We start from the raw sequence: 20076 nt of genomic DNA, 5'->3' as shown, positions 1-20076 counted from the left end.
ATTTCTGTGATAGGAAGTAAATCTGTAAGTAGCACTGCAGTGGTTACCCCAGACTGGTGGACTGAAAATGTAACAATTTGGTACCTAAATCACTCAAGCATAGATGATTACTCAAGGAATAGGCAATTCTTCACATAGACACACCAATTCTAGTGATAATCAGATAAATTACTCCCTTGTTCAAAGGGAGTGTTATAGCTCCCTTTCATGTCTGATAACCCACACGCATAATAGTCTTAAGGACTGGGCTCAATTTCCTCAAATTATGTCCCCCGTTGTAAGGAGGACGTAGGAAAATTCTGCTGTACGCTTTACTAGAAAAGCTAGTGAACTTACATTTAACCTATAGATTAAAGCCAAGCCATGTGAGCCTTTATCACTGGAAGAACAAACACTTGAATAAAACACATATGACATCTCAGTTTAATGAGCTTTGTGGTTGATACATATATTAAAGGAATATTTTCTGTACTTAATTAGGATTACAAAAAAACCCAAGAAGTGGTAACTTTTTGTTTTCTCAAACATGTAATACCTGCAAACATTTAAGCAACTTGTTTTTCTAATGTTAATGATGTGAAAGGAAAATATGTTTAAAAAATAAAACAAAGCAACCCCAGCCAACAAACCAACTTAACCAAACCAACCAACCAACCAAAGAAACCCAAAACAAACCACCACACCGGGAGAGTTCTTGGAATAAAAGCAGAAAAAGACAGTTTGACATTTCTTACTTCTGCAAGAAACCACATGGTTCAAAAAGACGTGGCATTTAGTAGAAACTGATTTTGATAATTTTTCTGTTCCCTTGTTTCCCAACACACTTCTTGGGCTACTTTGACTTGAGATTCCTGCTGCACGGGAACATCCATGACTCAGATGCTCCTGTGTCGGTCATGTCGCTGTGCTGTGTTCATGATGGCGTGGTGCAGAAGCAGCATCCAGCAGGGTATGTGCAGCATGCTGCTGCTAACCAAGACTGATACCGCACTGTTGGTTTTCATAAACTGATAAACTTACCCGAAGTAAGTACAGTGGTGATCTAAGTAATGCTTGATGTTGTTGCAGCTACTGCTTCCCCATTTACTAATGCACCTTCCTCTCTTTCACAAAGTGCTGAGATCCTTTAGCAGTGCAGCAGATTGTTTTGGTTTTTTAAAGGACCTTTTAGCCAAAGATTTCAGAACATCTGTGAGCCCCTGCCAATTAAAGCTTCCCTGCTGTGATTGTACCCAATTTATTACAAATGACAAAACTGAGACAAAGAGATAGTTACAACAGTATCTGTCCTATCTCATTTTCTATATCTTGTGGTAGAGACTTGCATTTGAAAAGCCTTTAACTTATTCTAGATAGTATCATATATAAGTAATCCTGCTACTTGGATCTCTTTTCATTTCCTTTCAGATAAGATTGTTCTGGGTTTTGTTTGTTTTTTAAATTGTAGATTTTGCTGAAACTTGAATTACTTGGGGAAAAAAAAATTAACTGTGCACAGCAGTAGACTGCACTTAATTCAGTGTAATCATTGCATTAGACTATTGCAATTTCCAGGCATTTTGACTGAAAGATCATTAAGATAAGACAAGTAAGATAAAACTTAAGTATAAGGCTGCTTGCGTTTTGGATCCTGAGCAATGCAGAGTGCAATGCATTCTTCTGCTCTCTTCCAGAAGTACCTGGAAAATAGAAAGAGAAATGATCCAGTGTGTTTGGGGAGGAACCACACACTCAAACAAAGAAATGAAAACATGGATACTAAGGGAAACAGAACAGGTTTTTTCCTGATTATACTTGTTCTCTTTCCTTATTGGTATATCTTGTGATATTTCAGGGAATTACTCTTCACCGTCACTAATACATCATGACATGATGGGGAAGAATGTATATCTGCTTATGGATTAAACAAGGGCAAAGGCATCTATTCTGATCCTGGTGACATGAGGACTGGAACAGAATCATCTCAGTAGAGATATTATTTTAAAGAAATAAGTATCTATGAATTCAATGGAATTTTTCTTGTGGTCATGACTTCTATATTAGCTGTTTCTGTGCCAGTTGCAGAGATGGGCAGAGATCAATCAGTGTGCAGCAGCGACGCGTGCAATAAGAGATGCCTGCTGTACAGATCTGATAAACGTCTTAATCCAATATGAACTATGCTGGCAGATCTCTGCCTGTGCATCATGCCATGATTTTGAAAACACACATTTATTGATTGGACTGCAAGACTGGGGATTAATTTAAGATAAGTGATTCCACAGAAGTGGTGGAAGTAATGGAGAAAGGAGGAGGTGGCTATGTGCTGGATTCACAGGTGCAGAGAACAGTTCTGTGCACAGCTGGAGGGCTTCAGCTCTATCAGCAAATGTTTTCAGTGTGGTACAAAAGGTGAAAATGTCAGTGCTACTACTTATTAGATATTTTTCCTGTAGGAAAGAAGACCATTTTTATCATCTGCCTATAATCTGCTGCGCTGCATTACATTACCAGTGAGTACACATCATCCTTCATCTTCTTCATGGTGGGCGCTTTATCAGCTTATGCCATCTTCACAAGAGTTACCAAGTACTTTCCCTTTCTCTTCTCTCTGGAAACTTATTTTCATTGTTTCTTTTCTTTACATATATAGTGTGTGTCATGATTATGAAACAGTGATATGCATCCCTACTACAGGAAGAGAGCTGTGCTCTTCATCTGAACCCCAAATCTTGCTGCAGTGATGTTGATTAAGCCTGGTCTGAGGCTTAGAGGATCTGCCGTGATTGCTGATTGAAGTAGCTGTGCTGTCTACCTTTATGCTTTGTTTTTCGCATGCTGCTTTTCCTTGGTAGTGCTTATCTTTTTTATTTTCCCCATCTTTAATCATAAGAGGTGAACTAGAATGGATGTCCGGCTTTGTTTCCTCCTGAAGACAATTCTGCCCTGAGGAATAATGAAGGCTACTCTAAGTCCTGCATTTTCAAATGCTGTGTTCCTGCCCCAGCTGATGCCCAGGCTGGTGTGGGCCAAATACACAGAACTTGTTGTTGGAAGCTGGGAAATCACGTGTTGAACCACTTTATCTCTACTCACGTAGACTGGGCACAGACAAGCAGGCTGTCACCAGCAGATAGAGTCAGCGTTTTACCATCCATGATAACACTCGATGTGCCCTCCTGAAGGGAAAGAACAGATAACCAGTTTTTAATTTTCCATGTCTTGTCACTTGCAGAAAGAAAATACCGCAGGAAGTATGGAAATCTTCCCCCCGAAAGAGCACTTCAAACTTGCTTAGTTTCATGAAGCCTATCTAAATATTCAGCTGATCCTCCCTGTCTGGCACTGTTATTATTATTAGCATCAATAAAAACATTCTTCATGGTTCATTGTTCCCTGTCATAAAGCAACAACCTGTTGCTGGACTCTTGGGGTTACATTGCTACCAATCTAACCTAGCAGCCTGCAACGTGCTACAGCTGTGGAAATTACAGAGATAACCTCCTGGAGTACTTCAAGCTCCTCTTCTACTTTTCTGATTCCTAATATCTTTTTAACTATTGAAAAGCAGTTCACGAGTCAGCAGGGAGTTGACAGAAATCGCTAATAGGAGTCCGTCTACACTGGACTGGACTCATCATTATCTTGTCGAGCAGAGGAGCCAGGCTCTTCCCAGCAACAAGGGCTTGACTGCATAGGCTGCTGTAAGCTGCAGTGTAACCAAATGTCTTCCAAGATTATTCTGTATTGAATTAGTATTTGATAGTCCCCACGGATTTCATCAGAACAAGAACTGATGGAAATATCTGCCTCCCAAACTAGTTCACTTCTGAAAATGAAAACTAGCTTTTCTCTCTCTTTCTTTTTCCTACAGGCCATTTTTTTTTCTTTTCCCACAAGCCAGTTGAATGAAGAGCATCTGGATCACTTACCACTGTGCTTTCGTATGTCTTGGTCTACCTGATTCCAGTTTGACTTCAGTACAAGAACAAATGCTTCAAGGCAGAAGTAACAGGTGATGTTTTTTTATCACTTGGAGGCATTCTGATGTATTTACAGGCTATACCCTAGGCAGGTTATATTAAAATCCCCACAAAGACCTGATGGAGGGTGACAGTGTCTCTGTCCTCAACATACAAGAAAAGACTATTTTTAGGTTGGCAGGAGTTTAGTTATTTTTAATCATAGTTCAAAGCTGAAGGGTGGTGCCTGTTGATGATCTTTTCCATGAGAAGGAAGGTAATCATATTAATTTCTGTTGCTGGTGCTAGAAGGCTTTACTACTGTTCAGTCTGCTTTGAACTGAAACATGAAATTGCCAGTTAACAAGTGCAAAATGTCACGTACCAGCTGCCATATCCAGATATCTGAATTCTTTTTACTTTTCTCAGTTGTTCCTGGTCCATAAACTATAACCTTAAAAAGCAAACAAACAAAAAATCAGGCAAGAAAGTAATTGATTAATCCCAGTGACCAAAGTGTACATATTCTTCTTCCTACAGCATTTAAAACATTCTATTTTTACAGAAAAAATATTCATAGAAGATGACGTTACTTTTACAGACATTAAAATTCATGCTACGTTTGGTATTCTCATATTGATTCCTACTGATAAAAAGGGAACTGATCACACCTGCCACTCCTTATGGTCCCCTGCATCCTCACTTATCTATTCCTTCTGCCTCCTCCCACTCTCTGCTTTGCATCTATATCCTTCCTGCTTCTGTTCCTGGAACAGCCACTTCCTCCTCATGAACTCTGGGCCCTGTCAAGAGCCTGGGGAAGTAGGAAAGATTCTTCCATTAATATTAAAAAAGATTCTTCCATTAACAATAAAAAGATTTTTCCATTAACCTTAAAAAAGCTGAATACCAGACCTTATTTTTCTCATTATATGCTCTTCCTGTGTTCTTTCTGACACTTCACTGTCAAATATATTGGGTTCTTCAGAGTGTGACTCCAGGTAGCCCAGGGAAAGAATATGTTTTGTAAACTATCATCATGCATAGGGCACAGATATCAAGTGGTGACAGCTTTATTTACAGCTGAGCTAGACTGTGGTTGACTAAACTGCAAAGTGCAGCTCTCTGGTGCTGTCCAGTTTTCCTTGTTTCCACCTTATGTAGATTGAAGAGGAGTAAAAGAAGTGTATTTACACACACGGATTAGACTTGTTACCAAGAATACTCTTCAAACATATAGGGAAGCCAAACACACTTGTAAGTAGCATTTGCATCATGCTGGTATTTCTGATTTGGGAAATATGGGGTGGGTAGGGGATGTGGAGAGAGAGAGATGGTTTAATCCCAAAATAAATGGATGGAAATAAGGTTCAGGTTCATTCTGCAAATGGAAGTATCTGAGCTAGGAAGCCCCTGCCCTAAACTAGTCAAATCAGTAGAGGCAGGCAGACACCCCAAAGGGCAGGGCAGGCTGAGACTGAGTTCTTCTGTAGGGCTGCATAATTTTCTCTTCTGACTACATATTGTTCCCAGGCCTGGACTCCCTCTGTCTGAACAACAGGCACCTATTTTCTGACCTTTAAAAATATCCCCATCTTTCAGAGAAATTAGACCCCACCTACCTCTGTTTCAAATTTATCTCCGAACATACTCAAGGATTTCTTCTGTTTTATTTCACCCTGATGGTTATTTAACCAGCCTTGGAAGGAAAATGGCTCCATAACAGAAGTGGAATTTAGTGGGAAAGGTGTTTCTTTCAGGAGTTCATCTGTAAGCAAGGCAGAGGGGCTATCAGTAACGCTTGCCTTCCTTGATATTTGCAAATGTTTTACTGTTGTTTACAGCTTGAAGGGTTCAATTTACAGTTATCATCGAGCCAGAAGTCAGTTGTGATAGCAAACAGTGCTATGGTGATTATCGGGACTTCTTGCTTGAGGATGTAAGATGCATGTGTTATTTGCGTCTCTTTATGAAGCTGCTTCTTTGAAGCTGATGTCAGAACTGTTGTGCATCCACGCTTGTTAAAAATGCATTCAAACAGTATGCGGTAGACTACCAACTTCTTCCTGGCATGCTCTTCATTCTCTCTCAGGCCAAGTTTTGCACTGTTAAAATATGGTGTACCATCTCTGAGCCTTTCCAGAGTCACCTCTTACATACCCCCACGTAAGTGGAATTAGGCCCATAGAACCAGCTTACTCTCCATTTTTTTACACAGTTAGTATTGGCTTTTATGTTTCTTCTCTCATCTGTGTTTTTAAATACACTGACCAAAGTGAAGCAAACTGGTTATTGCAATCTTAAATTTTATAAAATGCCTTTTTTGTGTGTTGTTTTTGGAGTTGTAGCTGTATTTAATTTCCACTAATTCTCTTTGATTTCTTTTTAAATAGCTGGAGAACTGAATGCAATTTCAGTGCAGCTGGTGAAATTCAAGATTTGTTCTGTGTGTTGCTGGTATATGAAATCAGCTTTAGTTATTTACCAGCTCACAGTGAAGTGCAGAGACAGTGCAATCGCCTTGGTGATCCTAAGTAGTTTGTTCTGAGATACCATGGGAGAACGACCATAGAGTAATTTCAATAATGGCAACTAGATGCAGGAAAAACTCACTAGATGGCTGTCTCCCAAATGCATTGAGGGAATAAACTTGCAGCCAAATATTAGTCTTGGTGCTAGTAATAGAGTAGGTCTTTTTGAAGTATTAGTGTATTTCATTACACAGTGTTCTTCTGGTTATTTTCTAAAGTTGTATTTCACTGCTCTGCAGTGGTTTGAATGTATCAATTCAGTTTTTCATGGAAGGCCATTTTGTATGCAGTCTCTGAACAATATGTGAGAAAGTCTGTGCATCTAAGGGATAGCAGCGTACTGAATAAGCTACTGCTGTTTAACAGGTCACAGTAAGTACTAAGTACCTATATCCATCTGCAGACAACCTGGGTGGGATGGTAACTCTTTTATTGTAGAAACAGGTTTTGCCATTCAAATTTATTCTCCATTATACTACATTAAATGGAAGAAGTCAAAATGTTTCTGCAAATTTTGTCTCAGCAGTGCATATTTCAGGAAATACTGAAAGCAATCTGAAGAAATCTGCAGCAAAAGAAGCAATTTTTTGTTTGAAAGCTTTTTGCCTCCAAGTTTGTTTTTGTTTTTTTTTTTTTTTTAATTTGTAAAAAAGCATCCTATTTTACATTTTTTAATTCAAATACTTAACATACTTTTACTGAAAAGCAAACTCCTCCAGAGAAATTAAGAAGTATCAGAAGGAAAAAGGAAATATCTACAATAGTTTTATTCTAATATGGACCTGCAAACATTAACAAAATCTAGATCTAGTCTGAACATTCTACATTTTATTGTTTGATAACACCAAAAAGTAGTGTCAAGGTCATTGATTATTTATTTTCATACTGCAATATGTATTTTGTGGTTTTGTTTGATTGGGTTTTTTGTATGGTGGTGTTTGTTGGTTTGTTTGTTTGTTTTTTTTCTTAATTTTCATGAGTTTATCAAATTTGCTTTATAGGTAATTAGGAATACTTATATACTTAAATACTTATATCTTAAATTATGAATATGCTTAACTATAGCTGTATTGGAAAGTTGTTTTTTGACTAAGGCAAGATACAAAATAATGGTCTAAAATGTTATAACATATATTCACACATAGCAGAGGAGAAGATTTTATCAGAAGGTACTCATTGCAATTTTAAAATATTTTAAAGATTTTAAAATATTTTGTTTCATTAATAGTAGCAATCTTTACCTTCTAAAGTAATATGAAGATGAAGAGTTTTCTTGTTACCAGAATACAACAGGTCACTCTTGAATTTCGAAAAGCCTTTTGCAATACAAAAAGGTTACCCATTGGCACTAAAATGAATGTCCTGGTTGAGACAGTTAAAAAAATAAAAAGCTATATAGCACCCAGTAGGCTGAGACAAATACCAAGATGCCATGGGTATCCTGATCAGCTCATAGAGTCGTATCTTTTCCACAGGTAAAAAGTTCCAGCATTAAGCTAACAAGCAAATTTGGATCTCATATGCTGGGGAGTGGACAGCAAAAAGCCGAGGCTGTAGGGTGGGCACTGTGATGTTTTAGGCAAGCAGAACTATGAACGCTCCCCATGAGTTGCAAGGAATTTGGTGTACAAAAATGCCAGTGTACTTGTTTGTGTTATGACCAAGAAGTAACACAAGTCTAACAATGAAAAATAAACTTAGAAGTTTGTAATTTAGCTTCTGTCACTTCTTCCCCATAGATATAATTTTGCTAGTTTTCCTCTTTCTAGTGATCTCTGACTCCAGCTGTCCCGATCAACTGGGACAATACGCACCCAACAACAGTAAACAGTGGCCTATGCATCCCTAGGGCCAGTGTAAAGTGTAATACAACTTACACCTACTATGGAGTGATGCTTGTGATGTACAGGCACTTTTCTAACAGTTTCATTTACTTCCAAGCACAGATGGACTTTTATTTAGACTTTGAGTCTTCAGGACAAGAGCTATCTTGTGACACTTGTCAGCAGGCCCTGGTCTGTGATGTGGTTTTAGCTTATTACTAATTTTGATGTTAATGACACTTGGCCAGTAATAGCATAACAGCATTTGAAAACTGAGTCTGGATGAAATGAACTTTTAATGTGATCCAGTACGATGATTTGATTACCTGTTACTGCAGAACAAACAAGAAAGCACTGTGATGATGAAGTGTATGACATATGTGTGACATTATTAATAGCCTACTTGACTGAGTCCTCATTTAGCCCTGAGACTTATACCTTCCATAATGCTGAAAGCTGCAGGTGCCCTTGTGAACATGAGCTAATGAGCTACCATGAGGGGGATCCAGTATTTTGCGATCCCATACACATCAGAGTTGAAGCCTGGTGCTCCCAAAGGAACTGAGTGTGCCTTATTAGCCTAATGGATTATATTGCTCAGCCTGTACATTAGCTTTCAACAATATCTCAAGAAGTGTGAGCTGGTGTGTTTCTGGAGTTCTTATGTTTTAGTAGTACTGTGAGACAAAGAGACAACGTATTTAATGATGATAAGGGTAAAAATATGCCAGCAAAGTGCAAGAAGATAGCAATTCTAAGCTAGTGAGCTCAAATTCTTTTGTATTTATCTTCAAGTGATGTATCACTAAGTGGAACATCAAATCTAATATTGTCTTACATGTTGAGGAGACCCATCTAAATAGTTCAATAGTAAAGTCTGTTTTTCTAGATCATCACTATTAAATATTCTTATCAGAGCAATGTGTTCTTTATGGGGTTTATAGCTCTTTTAGCTTTAAATTAGAATGTGATGATATCATGTGAAGCTGAAAAATACATGATGTCTACTGAATGAATTTGTAAGTATTTAAAAAGGGATTCACAGGTTTTAGAGGAAGCTGATTTCAGTTAAACAATAGAGACCATACTGAGACTGAGAATACAAAGCTGTGCAAAATGAAGAGAACAGCTTCCAAGAAAACAGCCATTGAATGGCTCAAGCAAGGCCATCTAAGGAAGAGTTTGAACTTGCTGTGAGTAGTGTACTTCTGACAGCAATGAAGAGGACAGGTAAAAGAGGACTACCACTGGCTTTTCACAGGTATATGCGGGTATATTTGCTTACCCCAAACTTGTATATTACATGGAAGCTCCCCCTTCCATACCCCAGTGACATGCCTAAGCTTTCTTGTCAAGAAATCAGACTATTGTTCTCCCAGAGTGTTTTTCTTGAGCACTAGTATCCCCAGGCTCTTCCCATAGCTCCCTTGCAAACCTTGTTTCTTTGTGATTTGTTGCAAAGAGAAAAAACGCATATGAAATACAATATGTTGAATAGTGTCAACTCTCAAACTGATTACATGTTTGCTTTATGAAAAACTATATTTTCCAGTGGCATGCCATCCTTCACTTCTAGGCAGCACATTCTAGATGGAAAAATCTTCAAATCTTTAAATCACCTCATATGTTCTTACTAATGATGAAAGTGCCTCCACCCTGTGCTGCCTCAGAAACAGTCTATCCCTGCATGCAGTAGCCCCATCTCCATGCAAGAATGTGAGAAAGTCCCTTACAAATGGTGTCTCCCTCTGTGAAAGCAAAAGACATCCTTATCCAAAGTGGAGCAGTTATATCCTCTTTGTTTTGTAATCCTTTAACTGAGGATAAAATGGTCCAGACTAGGGATAAGGAGCTCATAAATTATGTTAGAATTATGTATTCATTTATTTCTGTCCACTTTGTAATCATCCCTTCCAACTATTAAAGAATACTACATCATGATGAACAATTCTGATGCAACAGTTTTGCAGCATTTCACTTTTAACTGCCAATGACAGCAATAATATAAAACCTGGGATGTTTTTCCCACATGAGCCTACCTAATTCCTATGAAAAGTCTGCTTTATTCTCAATGTTAACAGGAATGTCAATGAGACTAGTAGGAGTTAATACCTCTGCAGAGAAAACCTGTGGACTGAGGGACGTAATTTCAGGCATCTAGGTTTGAAAAATCATGTAGTTAGCTCATTCCATACAAAAATCCAGCATTGACAATGACTGATTACTTTGGGGGTAGTTGGTTCATTTCATTGTTGTTCAGTATAGATGCAGAAACATTTAGCTGAAAATACAGCACTTGGTGTAATCATACATTTCCCTATGTAACTGTATTTGTTTTTGTAGCATGCCCTGAGAATTGGCATGACTGCTAATTTATGACTTGTCCCTGTAATTATTTCTAGGCACATTTTTCTTTGTGTCATTAAATCCATGCTGGAAACTAAACACCACTTTTTTTTTTCTTTCCTTCCCCTAATTGAAGCAAGTTTGAGGAAAGCTTTGAAAAAATATTTTGTAATAAAGAAATATAGCTTTTTCAAAAGGAGATATCACCAGCCAGAAGGAATGAAATAAATTAGAACAACAAAATTGCAAGATTTAGGCCATAATTCTGTTAAAAGGATCTTCATGATACAGCTAGGTAATTAAGAATTATAAATTGTATTGAGAAATACTGACCACTGTTCCAATCCCAAAATCAGGAATCTTAATTTTTGTTTCTGAATCTGCCTATTATGTGACTGTGGGCATTTCATTAATCATCTTTGTGCTTAACTTCTGCAACCACGGAAGAGGAATAGGATATTTCATTATAACAAGTGTTCAGACCTCACTACATGTGTGAAATAAGGATTTGTAGAGCATGTGTGAGCTATTACTACTAAATAGACTTAGAAACACTAGTGAAAATGTCAGATAGACTCCATTAGTGAGTTTTCTGTTTCAAATGTTGCTGTCTGGGGAGCATTTAAGAGCATAAGGAAGAAAGAAGCCATCTTATTAGAGAAGACAAAACTGCTGTGAAACTGCTCTGAGCTTTAGAGCTCTTAAAAATATTAGATATTTTTCACTAAAGTCTAAACAGAAAGGAAAACAAATTTATAGGGCATTTCTTCCAGTTTCCCTGGTAGGTTTATTGTATACATTGTGTACTAAGGGTCAGTAGTGCCTTGGTTCCCATGGTGAGGCATTAGGAGAGCTCGACAATATTACGGTTTATGTTCTGCCTCTCTTTGAGGAGGCTCAGCTGAGAATATTGTGGGAGAAGCCGCAGTCTTCCTGGAGACTTTCCTTTGGTGAATGTTGTCATTAGCAGTTCTGGGCTCCGGGAGCCTAATGAACTTTTGGGAGAGGTCCTGGCTCCAGAGAAAAAGCAGCCTGCAGTCCTGGTTTTTGGATTATACATCTAGTTTGGGATTACAAGATTTGGTAGAAGTTTTCACATGGGAAATTATAGCCATACTCCAGATGTTGCAACTCTATTTATGTATTAAATGTTGCTGACTTATGTTGGTTCATCTGAGCTCTTAATCTCCATTACTGACCATATACTCATTTAGGACCGGTGTGGTGTGGAAAGTTGTTAATATGAAGGGAGGGGAAATGAATTAAGCCAGTTAGAGGTTGCATAGTGTATTGTATTCTGTGTGTTCTGGTGTATTCTGCCCCTTTCTTCCACTTATGTACCCTTTGCAGTTCAGGTGGGCTTCAGGAGAGATATGAACATGACTTGGAAGTTACTTAAAGGATTTAGGTGTGAGGGGATAAAGATGAGCAGTGTACTGACGTGGGCATCTTTGCCAGAATAGAGACAATGAGGATGACCTAAAAAAAGGACTAGATTTGAGTTCTTGATAAAAGTTATAGAGACAGTGTCTCAGAGAATTGTGCAATTATGGTGGGTCTAGCGAGTTTAAAATGTTTGTGTGTCAGTTTGAATACTTTTGAGTTCTAGAGACCTCTTGGTGGCTAATTGCACAATAAATTCCCTAGAGGAACACTCCTTAATATGTAAATGCCGTTTCTTTTTTTACAAGTACTTAGAGAAGAAGTAAGTAACATATTACAGAAGAGAAGGAGCAATCTATCTAGATGTTTGAAGTACTTAAAAGATATGAGAAAAGAGAATCAAATACTCTGTTTTCTAAAGAGCTTCATAGCAAATAAGACTCATTTCGAAAATCATGATTCATATTATAATAAAATAAAACCACACACACAAAGAAATCACAGAAACCTCACAATGATAGTTTCTTTAGAATTATTTCAATGTACCTAGAGCAGAAATGCACAAGTGTCTATACAGTTATTTTAAGGTCAGAAGAATGGCCCTATGTTTACCCTCATGTAAAAGAAGACACAATTTCTTCTTCTCCCAGTTTTTAGTTTTCTGAGGTAGTTTTAATTGAATTAATATTGTTCACTAGCCAGTTATCTTTATTCTTTAGCTTTTTCCTATTTTCAGTTATTAACACTCTTCTCTTTTGATCCAGTTGTTTTTATACACCAGTGAAACAAGACTGAACAGCAAATATTGTCTACAGAGGTTGCACAGTACAGAAGTGGATTTTTATAGTGCTGAGCTCACCCTTACAGCTTTTTTTTAATAGCATTACTAAAACCAGAAAACAGTTGTTTATAGACCATGCCCATGGTATTCCTACTCCAACTGACAGAAGAAAGCACCCAATTTTTCATACTCTTTCAGATCCTTAGCATTTATCTCCTCTGAATCACAAGCATAGTACTGTGCTGTATTCTGACAATACTAACCAGATTTTAAGTCCAGACTGTAAATTATCCTAGATACCTCTAGAACTGATGAAAGTTTTGGTAGTGAAGTCACCACAGGACTGATACTTGTATTATATGTCTCTGTGTCCGCTGACAATAAAACTTCTGGGAGAATTAAAATTTCACTGATGATTAGAAGTAGAAGTAGATTGCTTAATTTGGATAAACAAAAGTCTAACATTCTACCCTATGCCATTCATGTTCTTAAACATAATTTTTAAAAAAGCCAAACTTACAAAAAGTCTTTTCTCTCTGTGGTTTTTGGGTTATTTTGTTTTGTTTTGTTTTTTTCCCCATAAAATATCCCATAAAGGGAGCCTGGATTATTTCAATGAGCATGGCAGGATAAACTTTTGAATTTCTGGACACTTTTACAAACAACATTCAGCCATCACTGTTTATTAGAACTGGGGTTTGTCTGTCTGAACTTTCTTCTGTCCTCTTGACTATAAAATTAAGAAGAATTTGAAAACTTGTGAGAATCTCGCTTCTAGTCTGATTCACCTGAGAGTAGCAGGAGTTTTTTTGGTAACTCTGATTCCTCATGTCAAAAATTGTGTAATGTAAACCATACTAAACTATCTTGAGTGTTCCATGTTTAGATTATACCCTAATATGTTCACCCTCATTGACAGAAGGAGGGAAGAGTTTTTTCAGGCTTTATTTCTACATGTGGTAACAAAAGAGGCCAGTAATTTAGTACAAAACAGTTCCAGGGAAGATGCCTCAAGTAAGGATTGCATGGAATATATTTTTTCTGATTGTATTTCACCTGTTGGTATTTGAGTCCCTCTTAGAAAAATGTATCTTTTTAATAGGTTCTTCTGCCTCTTCATATATTCTGAGTACCTTGCTTTCAGAGGGATTTGTCCTATTGTTGGCTGAGCCACAACCCATAAAATAAAGCCTGGACTTACTTTTTTAAAAGCAATTGTAGCTTGATTGATTCTATTTATAGCTTTCCCCTATGAGTGAACTGCAGTCAAGGGTTTCTTTCAAGATGTTTTTCTTCAATTTTGTTCCATTTCTCTCTAAAAAGGGGAGGCACAAGTTCAGGCTTATGTAGAGATGAACCTGAGAGTGTTTCAGCTGGCTCTTTTAAACTGAGGGGTTTCTGGATTTTCAGAGGAGAAACTGGGGAATAAAAAAAGGCTGAAACCCAGTCCTCTGCCTAGGCCAGCTCAAATCTTTTTAAACGTGTCTTGAGTGAAACGTCATGAGAAACTGGTAGTAGCTTGTTCCATGTTACAAGTGTCGTGCTGGTTGTTGAATTCTGCCTCTTAAGGAAAAAGAGAGATGCTGAGGAAATAAATCTAAGCCTTTTTTCTCTATCAGTTGGATATGCCTCCAGAAGAAACGTATTACCAGCTTACTTATATTTCAGTCAAACTTTGTTTTTTTTTTTTTTTTTAAACACAAATCTCAGTTATTTACAGGAACTGCTAGCTAAAACTTCTGTAACTAAAAATCTGGGGTATTTTCCTCATGTATAAGACATCACTGAGTCTTTAAGCTTCTTATTGTCCATGAGAACTAAAATTCGAAAACCTGGAGCTCCTCCCCAGGCTGAAAGCCGTGTAGCTCTGTTCATTGATTTTCTTTTATATCTTTTTTTTTCTTATATCAAGAGTTAAGCCATGAGCATTTCAAATATTTGTTGTCTTGACTTAGCAGCTAGTCCAAGAGGAGAAGCCATTCAGGGGAAAAACATGTATTGAGCTCTGAGCAAAATAACTACCTTTACTTGTTTTTTTCTTTTTCCTGGCTTTAATGGAAATCTCTCATGCCTTGTGCTCTTTTCACAGCTTCTGAATAAATTACAAGGGAAAAGCTTCTGTACTGGATTTATCAATAACAATGTCTCAGAGTTCCGTGTTTAAAAAAAGTTTCAAGATGTATCATAGCCTTCTGATTGATTGTCAGGTTTGTTCTTTAGCTCTAATCTGCAAAAATATTAACAATATAAATCTTTAATGTTCTTTTTTTTCTGCACTGCTATAATTAATTTGTTACTGACATATAAACTCTTAGCTCAGACTGGTGAGGGATGCTTATTGGAAATCACTGTATTGAACAAGTATGTGTGAGATATTTTTGTTATTACAGCAGCATCTAGAGGCTTCATCTGAAATTATTTTGTCTCTGCTAGACACTGTATGAACACACAATGAGAGAGAGCACCTGCCCTACGTACCCCCACCCCCTTGCAAAAAAACCCAAACAAAACACAAACACAAAACCCCCACAAACTTGACAAACAAACAAACATGCCTAAAAAAATGCACACAGAAAAACAACAATGACAACAACAAATACAAACAAACACACACAACCACAAAAAAAACAAACAAAACACCACCACCACAACAACAACAAAACCACCAACACCCAAACATGTCACACAGGTGACATTCTCAAATTAAAATAATTCACTTTGGTGAAAGTAAAAAAAAAAAGTAAAATCTTGGAAATGACAATATTTTGTCTGTAAGAAACAACCTTTTTCTGAGAAGTACATTTCCTAGTCAGCCAAAGCGCCAATGTCCAAATCTGGTTCAGCTGCAAAGGCTTTTGGGCACAGTTTCTGACTGGTTTACCATTTCTTAATTGCAAAGGCTTGTAAGATTGCTATTCCATACATAAGTATCTTCCGTGAACTTTTAATTTTGGTGATGATCATTTAGTCAACTATTTTTAAGAACGGTGATGCTCATGCAAAAAACATCTTTCCTCAATTTTAGGATTTGAGTAAGAAGCCTGTTCTTGAACTTTGTTCTCAGATGGCAGGCAGAGACATTTTTATGGTGACTATCAAGCTGAGAAATGGGATAGACGTGGAAATAATGCTTCACTAGAACTTTTGCCTCTCATAGAGTAATTAATAAAAATCATCCTACTTAAGATATTTGGGAATGAACATGGAGATGAAGGAGAGCTGGTTCCAAAAACTTCTTGGAAAGGTGAACTAAATCCAACTTGCAGCAAGAGCTATGGAATTGAAGTTATGTGTGACTGAAGGATGATATTAAAGTTCATCATGTAGCGGTAAGAGTGGTGTAACTGGGTATTATGGCTGTTTATGTGTGCACATGCAGTGCACCTGAGCCATAAGTTTCCTGGTTGGTGCAGGATATTCGCCAATAAGTCATCTGCATAGATGTGACAACAGATTGATTTGAAACAACAAACCTAGCTGAGCAACAGGATTGACTGAACAGCATTGTTCTAACTGGTGCAGGAACTCTCCAGGTGGGAATCTCAGGCTGTCCTGGAGATCTCGCAGGCAGGTCCTGCTGGGCTTACGCTGATTTGTACCTTCTCACGTGTTCATTAAGGACCTGGCAAAGTCATGGAGACTCTCCAAGTAGTTCTGCAGCAGAACTAACCAGGTTGCTCCTAACTAAACCATTTGCAAGTAGTCTATAGAAACTTTCCTGCAGGTGCAGAAATGGTAACATAGTGAAGTCTTTTGCACATAGTTAAGACAGGTGGGTGGTATTTTGCACATTGTTTACATTTATCAATAGCAATGGATCATACACATGCTGAATGTTTATGTAGAGCTGTCAGCCAACAGATCTGTAAGATTTCAGCAAAACAAGTTTCCCATTGAAGGTGGTGTTGCAAGTATCCTTGCAATAGAGACTTTGGTTGAAATACAGGAAGCAACCATCATGTTTGAGAGATCTGATTCAAAAAGATACTAACAGTTTTCTTTAAGAGTCACTCTGTGTCCTTTATCTCTGTCTAACAGACACAAGAGTAGAGTTACAACTGGGGTATCTGCTCCATTGTGGAAGTTGCAATCACTATCCACAAACAGAGGTAAAATAAAAAATAGGGCAAGATGGCATGGTAATAAAATGTTAAATGGATCAGACCCTACATGAATTAAAAGTATCTCTTTTTCTCTAGGTGTACTTATTTCCCGAGAGCAGATGGCAGTGTATAGTTAATAGACAAAGGAGTACAAGTAGGTATAGAGTGTGTAGACTCAACTCACAAAAATCTCATTCTGCATAGTCAGAAATGAAGTTTTGTTAGTATAAGTCTTAAATGGCATGCAAAGGTAGAGATAATGAGACTGTTGCACTGTACAGTTACCTGACAGGCCATTATGATGGCATCACATGAACAACCAAGATGCTGTTGGTAATCATGTATATGGATTTTATTTGTGGCTGGGGTACTAAAAGGAATTACTTCCTGAAGTAACTTTTATTTACATAATCAGAAAGGAAAACAGAAACTTAGTCATTTCATCTGGACAGAATTATCACTGTTCAATCAGATACAATAATTGTTCTAATTCTGAAATAAATTTGCATTACCTGGATTTGGTTTCCCAGTTTGATATTGTCTTGAATTGAAAAACCTGGAATAATAAACATTTAAACACCAGTAAAAAAAGTCATGTTGCGTAGGTTAACAAAACCCAGGCAGTAATGCTGGCCATTAAGCTTTGTGCTGAGAATGGATGTGCCAGATCCTCAAGTGGTGTCACATGTACTCAACAGGACTATGCTTATTTTATTGATAGAGGGTTTGTCTGAAAGTCTTCCAAAGTTCATGTCACTAACCAATTTCTGTGTTCACTTTTAGCAACTGCTTAACAAATCAATGAGTTAATGATGACATTCACACATTTCCTAGAAAGCATCTCTCTACCAAATTTGCCAATGTCCTGATTATTCATGAATAATACCGATTAAAAGTACTTAGATTAAAGCAAGAGTGAAACAAGCCCTAAGGCAATTTAATGTTTTACCTAGTTAACCTACCATCAATTCAGTGTTAATTTTTCATTCATTTCTTTTTGCACTTAGCAGCAATGTTCTTTCACTTGTTCAAAATTTATGTTCCACATAGATCTGAAGAACACTTGATTTTTAAATTTAAAAAAAAAAAAGAGTTTGAGGTATACAAGATATGATTAAAAATCTGTAGAGCAGCAATTAATTTTTAACAAGTCTATGTAAAATACAGCATAAACAGAAAATTAACCATGCAAGTCACAGACTGATTAAGATGTATTAAATCATTTTAACTGTTCTTTTAAAATTTACACAGAAGAAAAGCTTACTCTTGAATTATTGGTTTAAGTTGAGTGCCGAGATCTTCACAGTGAAACCATTTTTCAAAGAGGACATTAGTTGATTCACCAACATAGTATCTGACAAAGTGAAAACATTAGACAGTTCTTCTATTAACTGATTGCACAGCTTCAGACTTTCCAAGAAAATAAATAGCTACTTGATGTGTGTAAGAGCTTGTTATTCTGAAGCCTAGAGTACTTTATTCTGAAGAATGCTTATTTAGGGAAGCTTTCTGTTTCCCTCATTAGATGACTGGTGGGTGGAGTGCTCAAATTTCTGTTGAGGTGCCTATAGTTCTGCTGATCAGCCACAGATAGGTCACCAAATTCCTTGAGTGAGCTTTCCAGATTTAGTCTTAGAAACCGATTGGTGCTGTAGTCCCTTAGGACCAATAGCTTTCATTGTGGATGTAGTTACTGCAAAAATAACTGGCCCCAAATACCATTTCCAGTAATTGCTTCCATGCAGCTAGAAGATATTTAAGAGAGTTGGATTGCATGTTGTCCACGCATGGACTGATAAGAATACAAGGTGGCTTATGGACTTGTTTGCAAAAAAAATGGATGGTTGTCAGCTGCATAAGTATGGGGAGTGTTGTTTAGCCTCACCCATGTGAAGAGGAACTTAGTGCTTCCCTTGCAGTATTTTATGTCTTAAGAAATAAATTAACTGTGCTGAGATCAATAGGTTAAGGTTGCTGTAATCTATGGAATGGAAAATATAGAATTTACCTACAGAAATAAAGAAAGACTCCATGGAGTAGCCAGGGAGTGATGCTCCAGTACAGCCACTCACATTGTGACTGATTGTAAATAGATGCTGTGTGTCCTTTGTGCCCCATGATTTGAGTTCGCATCATAGGAATCACTACAGCAGGAACCATCTGAACCACTAGAGGACAAGCCTTACAAGGAGCAGTGCAAGTGCAGCAGTGACCAGCCCTGAGTTGCGTTTGGTGCCCCATAACTCCAAGCAACTCACCACCTCTTCTGTCCCGAGTGACCACCAGAACAGACCGACCCCAATGTCATGGACTAAATGAACTCAATGGATATTTTGTGGAGATTTTTGGACATTTTACACAGGTGGTCCATAGACGAAGAGAATGGTATCAGTGTATTACATCAAAGGATGGGAAGGATGGTGATGGGTAATGAGAATGTATTGGATAGTGTGAGACCTGAGCATGATATAAATGGTGTGGAACAAGGGGTGGAGAATGTGCTGATTTTGTCTGGGATAGAGTTAATTTTCTTCATAGTAGCCAGTATGGGTCTGGGCTTTGGATTTGTGCTGGAAACAATGTTCAGAGTACAGGGATGTCTTCCTTAATGCTGAGCATACCCCAGCAGCGAGTGGGATGGGGGTGCACAAGAAGTTGGGAGGGGACACAGCTGGGACAGCTGACCCCAACTGACCAAAGGGATATTCCATACCATATGACATCATGCTCAGTATACAAAGCTCAGGGAATAAGGAAGGAGGGGACGTCTAGCATTACAGCATTTTTCTTTCCAAGTAATGATTACATGTGACTGAGCCCTGATTTCCTGGAAGCAGTGAGCAAATCACTCGTTTTGCTTTGCTTACATGTGCAGCTTTTGCTTTACCTATTAAACTGCCTCTATCTCAGCCCATGAGTTTTCTCATTTTTATTCTTCTGATTCTCCCTCCTGTCCCACTGGGGGGATTGAGCGAGTGGCTGGGTGGTGCTTAGTTGCCAGCTGAGGTTCAACCACGGCAGTGTTAAAGTGACTGGAATGTGTGTTTGAAGAGAGGAAGCAAAGCTTATATAATTATACTCGTTCTCACATTTTGCAAAAACGGGGTACTTGGAAGAGAGTAACGTTATTAATGCCTCTAAAATGAAAAAAGCTGTGCTATGAGCACA

The 20076-nt window shown here is 37.8% G+C and overlaps 1 protein-coding gene across 1 annotated transcript in view; it reads right to left on the bottom strand.

The window, feature by feature from the left end:
• Nucleotides 1–1600: 1600 nt before the first annotated feature.
• The window catches only part of HAAO (3-hydroxyanthranilate 3,4-dioxygenase), a gene marked incomplete at both ends in the record, with an annotated part of 34731 nt that continues 16255 nt past the window's right edge, over nucleotides 1601–20076 (bottom strand). Inside the window, 6 exons of the mRNA XM_080342119.1 lie at nucleotides 1601–1679; nucleotides 3076–3158; nucleotides 4327–4395; nucleotides 5564–5709; nucleotides 17421–17464; nucleotides 18173–18262. Of these exons, the coding sequence (XP_080198245.1) occupies nucleotides 1601–1679; nucleotides 3076–3158; nucleotides 4327–4395; nucleotides 5564–5709; nucleotides 17421–17464; nucleotides 18173–18262 (511 nt within the window). The remainder of the gene's footprint in view (nucleotides 1680–3075; nucleotides 3159–4326; nucleotides 4396–5563; nucleotides 5710–17420; nucleotides 17465–18172; nucleotides 18263–20076) is intronic.

The sequence above is a fragment of the Nesoenas mayeri genome (assembly GCF_963082525.1).
Source record: "Nesoenas mayeri genome assembly, chromosome: 3".
Taxonomy (NCBI): domain Eukaryota; kingdom Metazoa; phylum Chordata; class Aves; order Columbiformes; family Columbidae; genus Nesoenas; species Nesoenas mayeri.
Note: the sequence above shows the minus strand (reverse complement) of the source record. Positions and strands in the feature narration are given on the sequence as shown.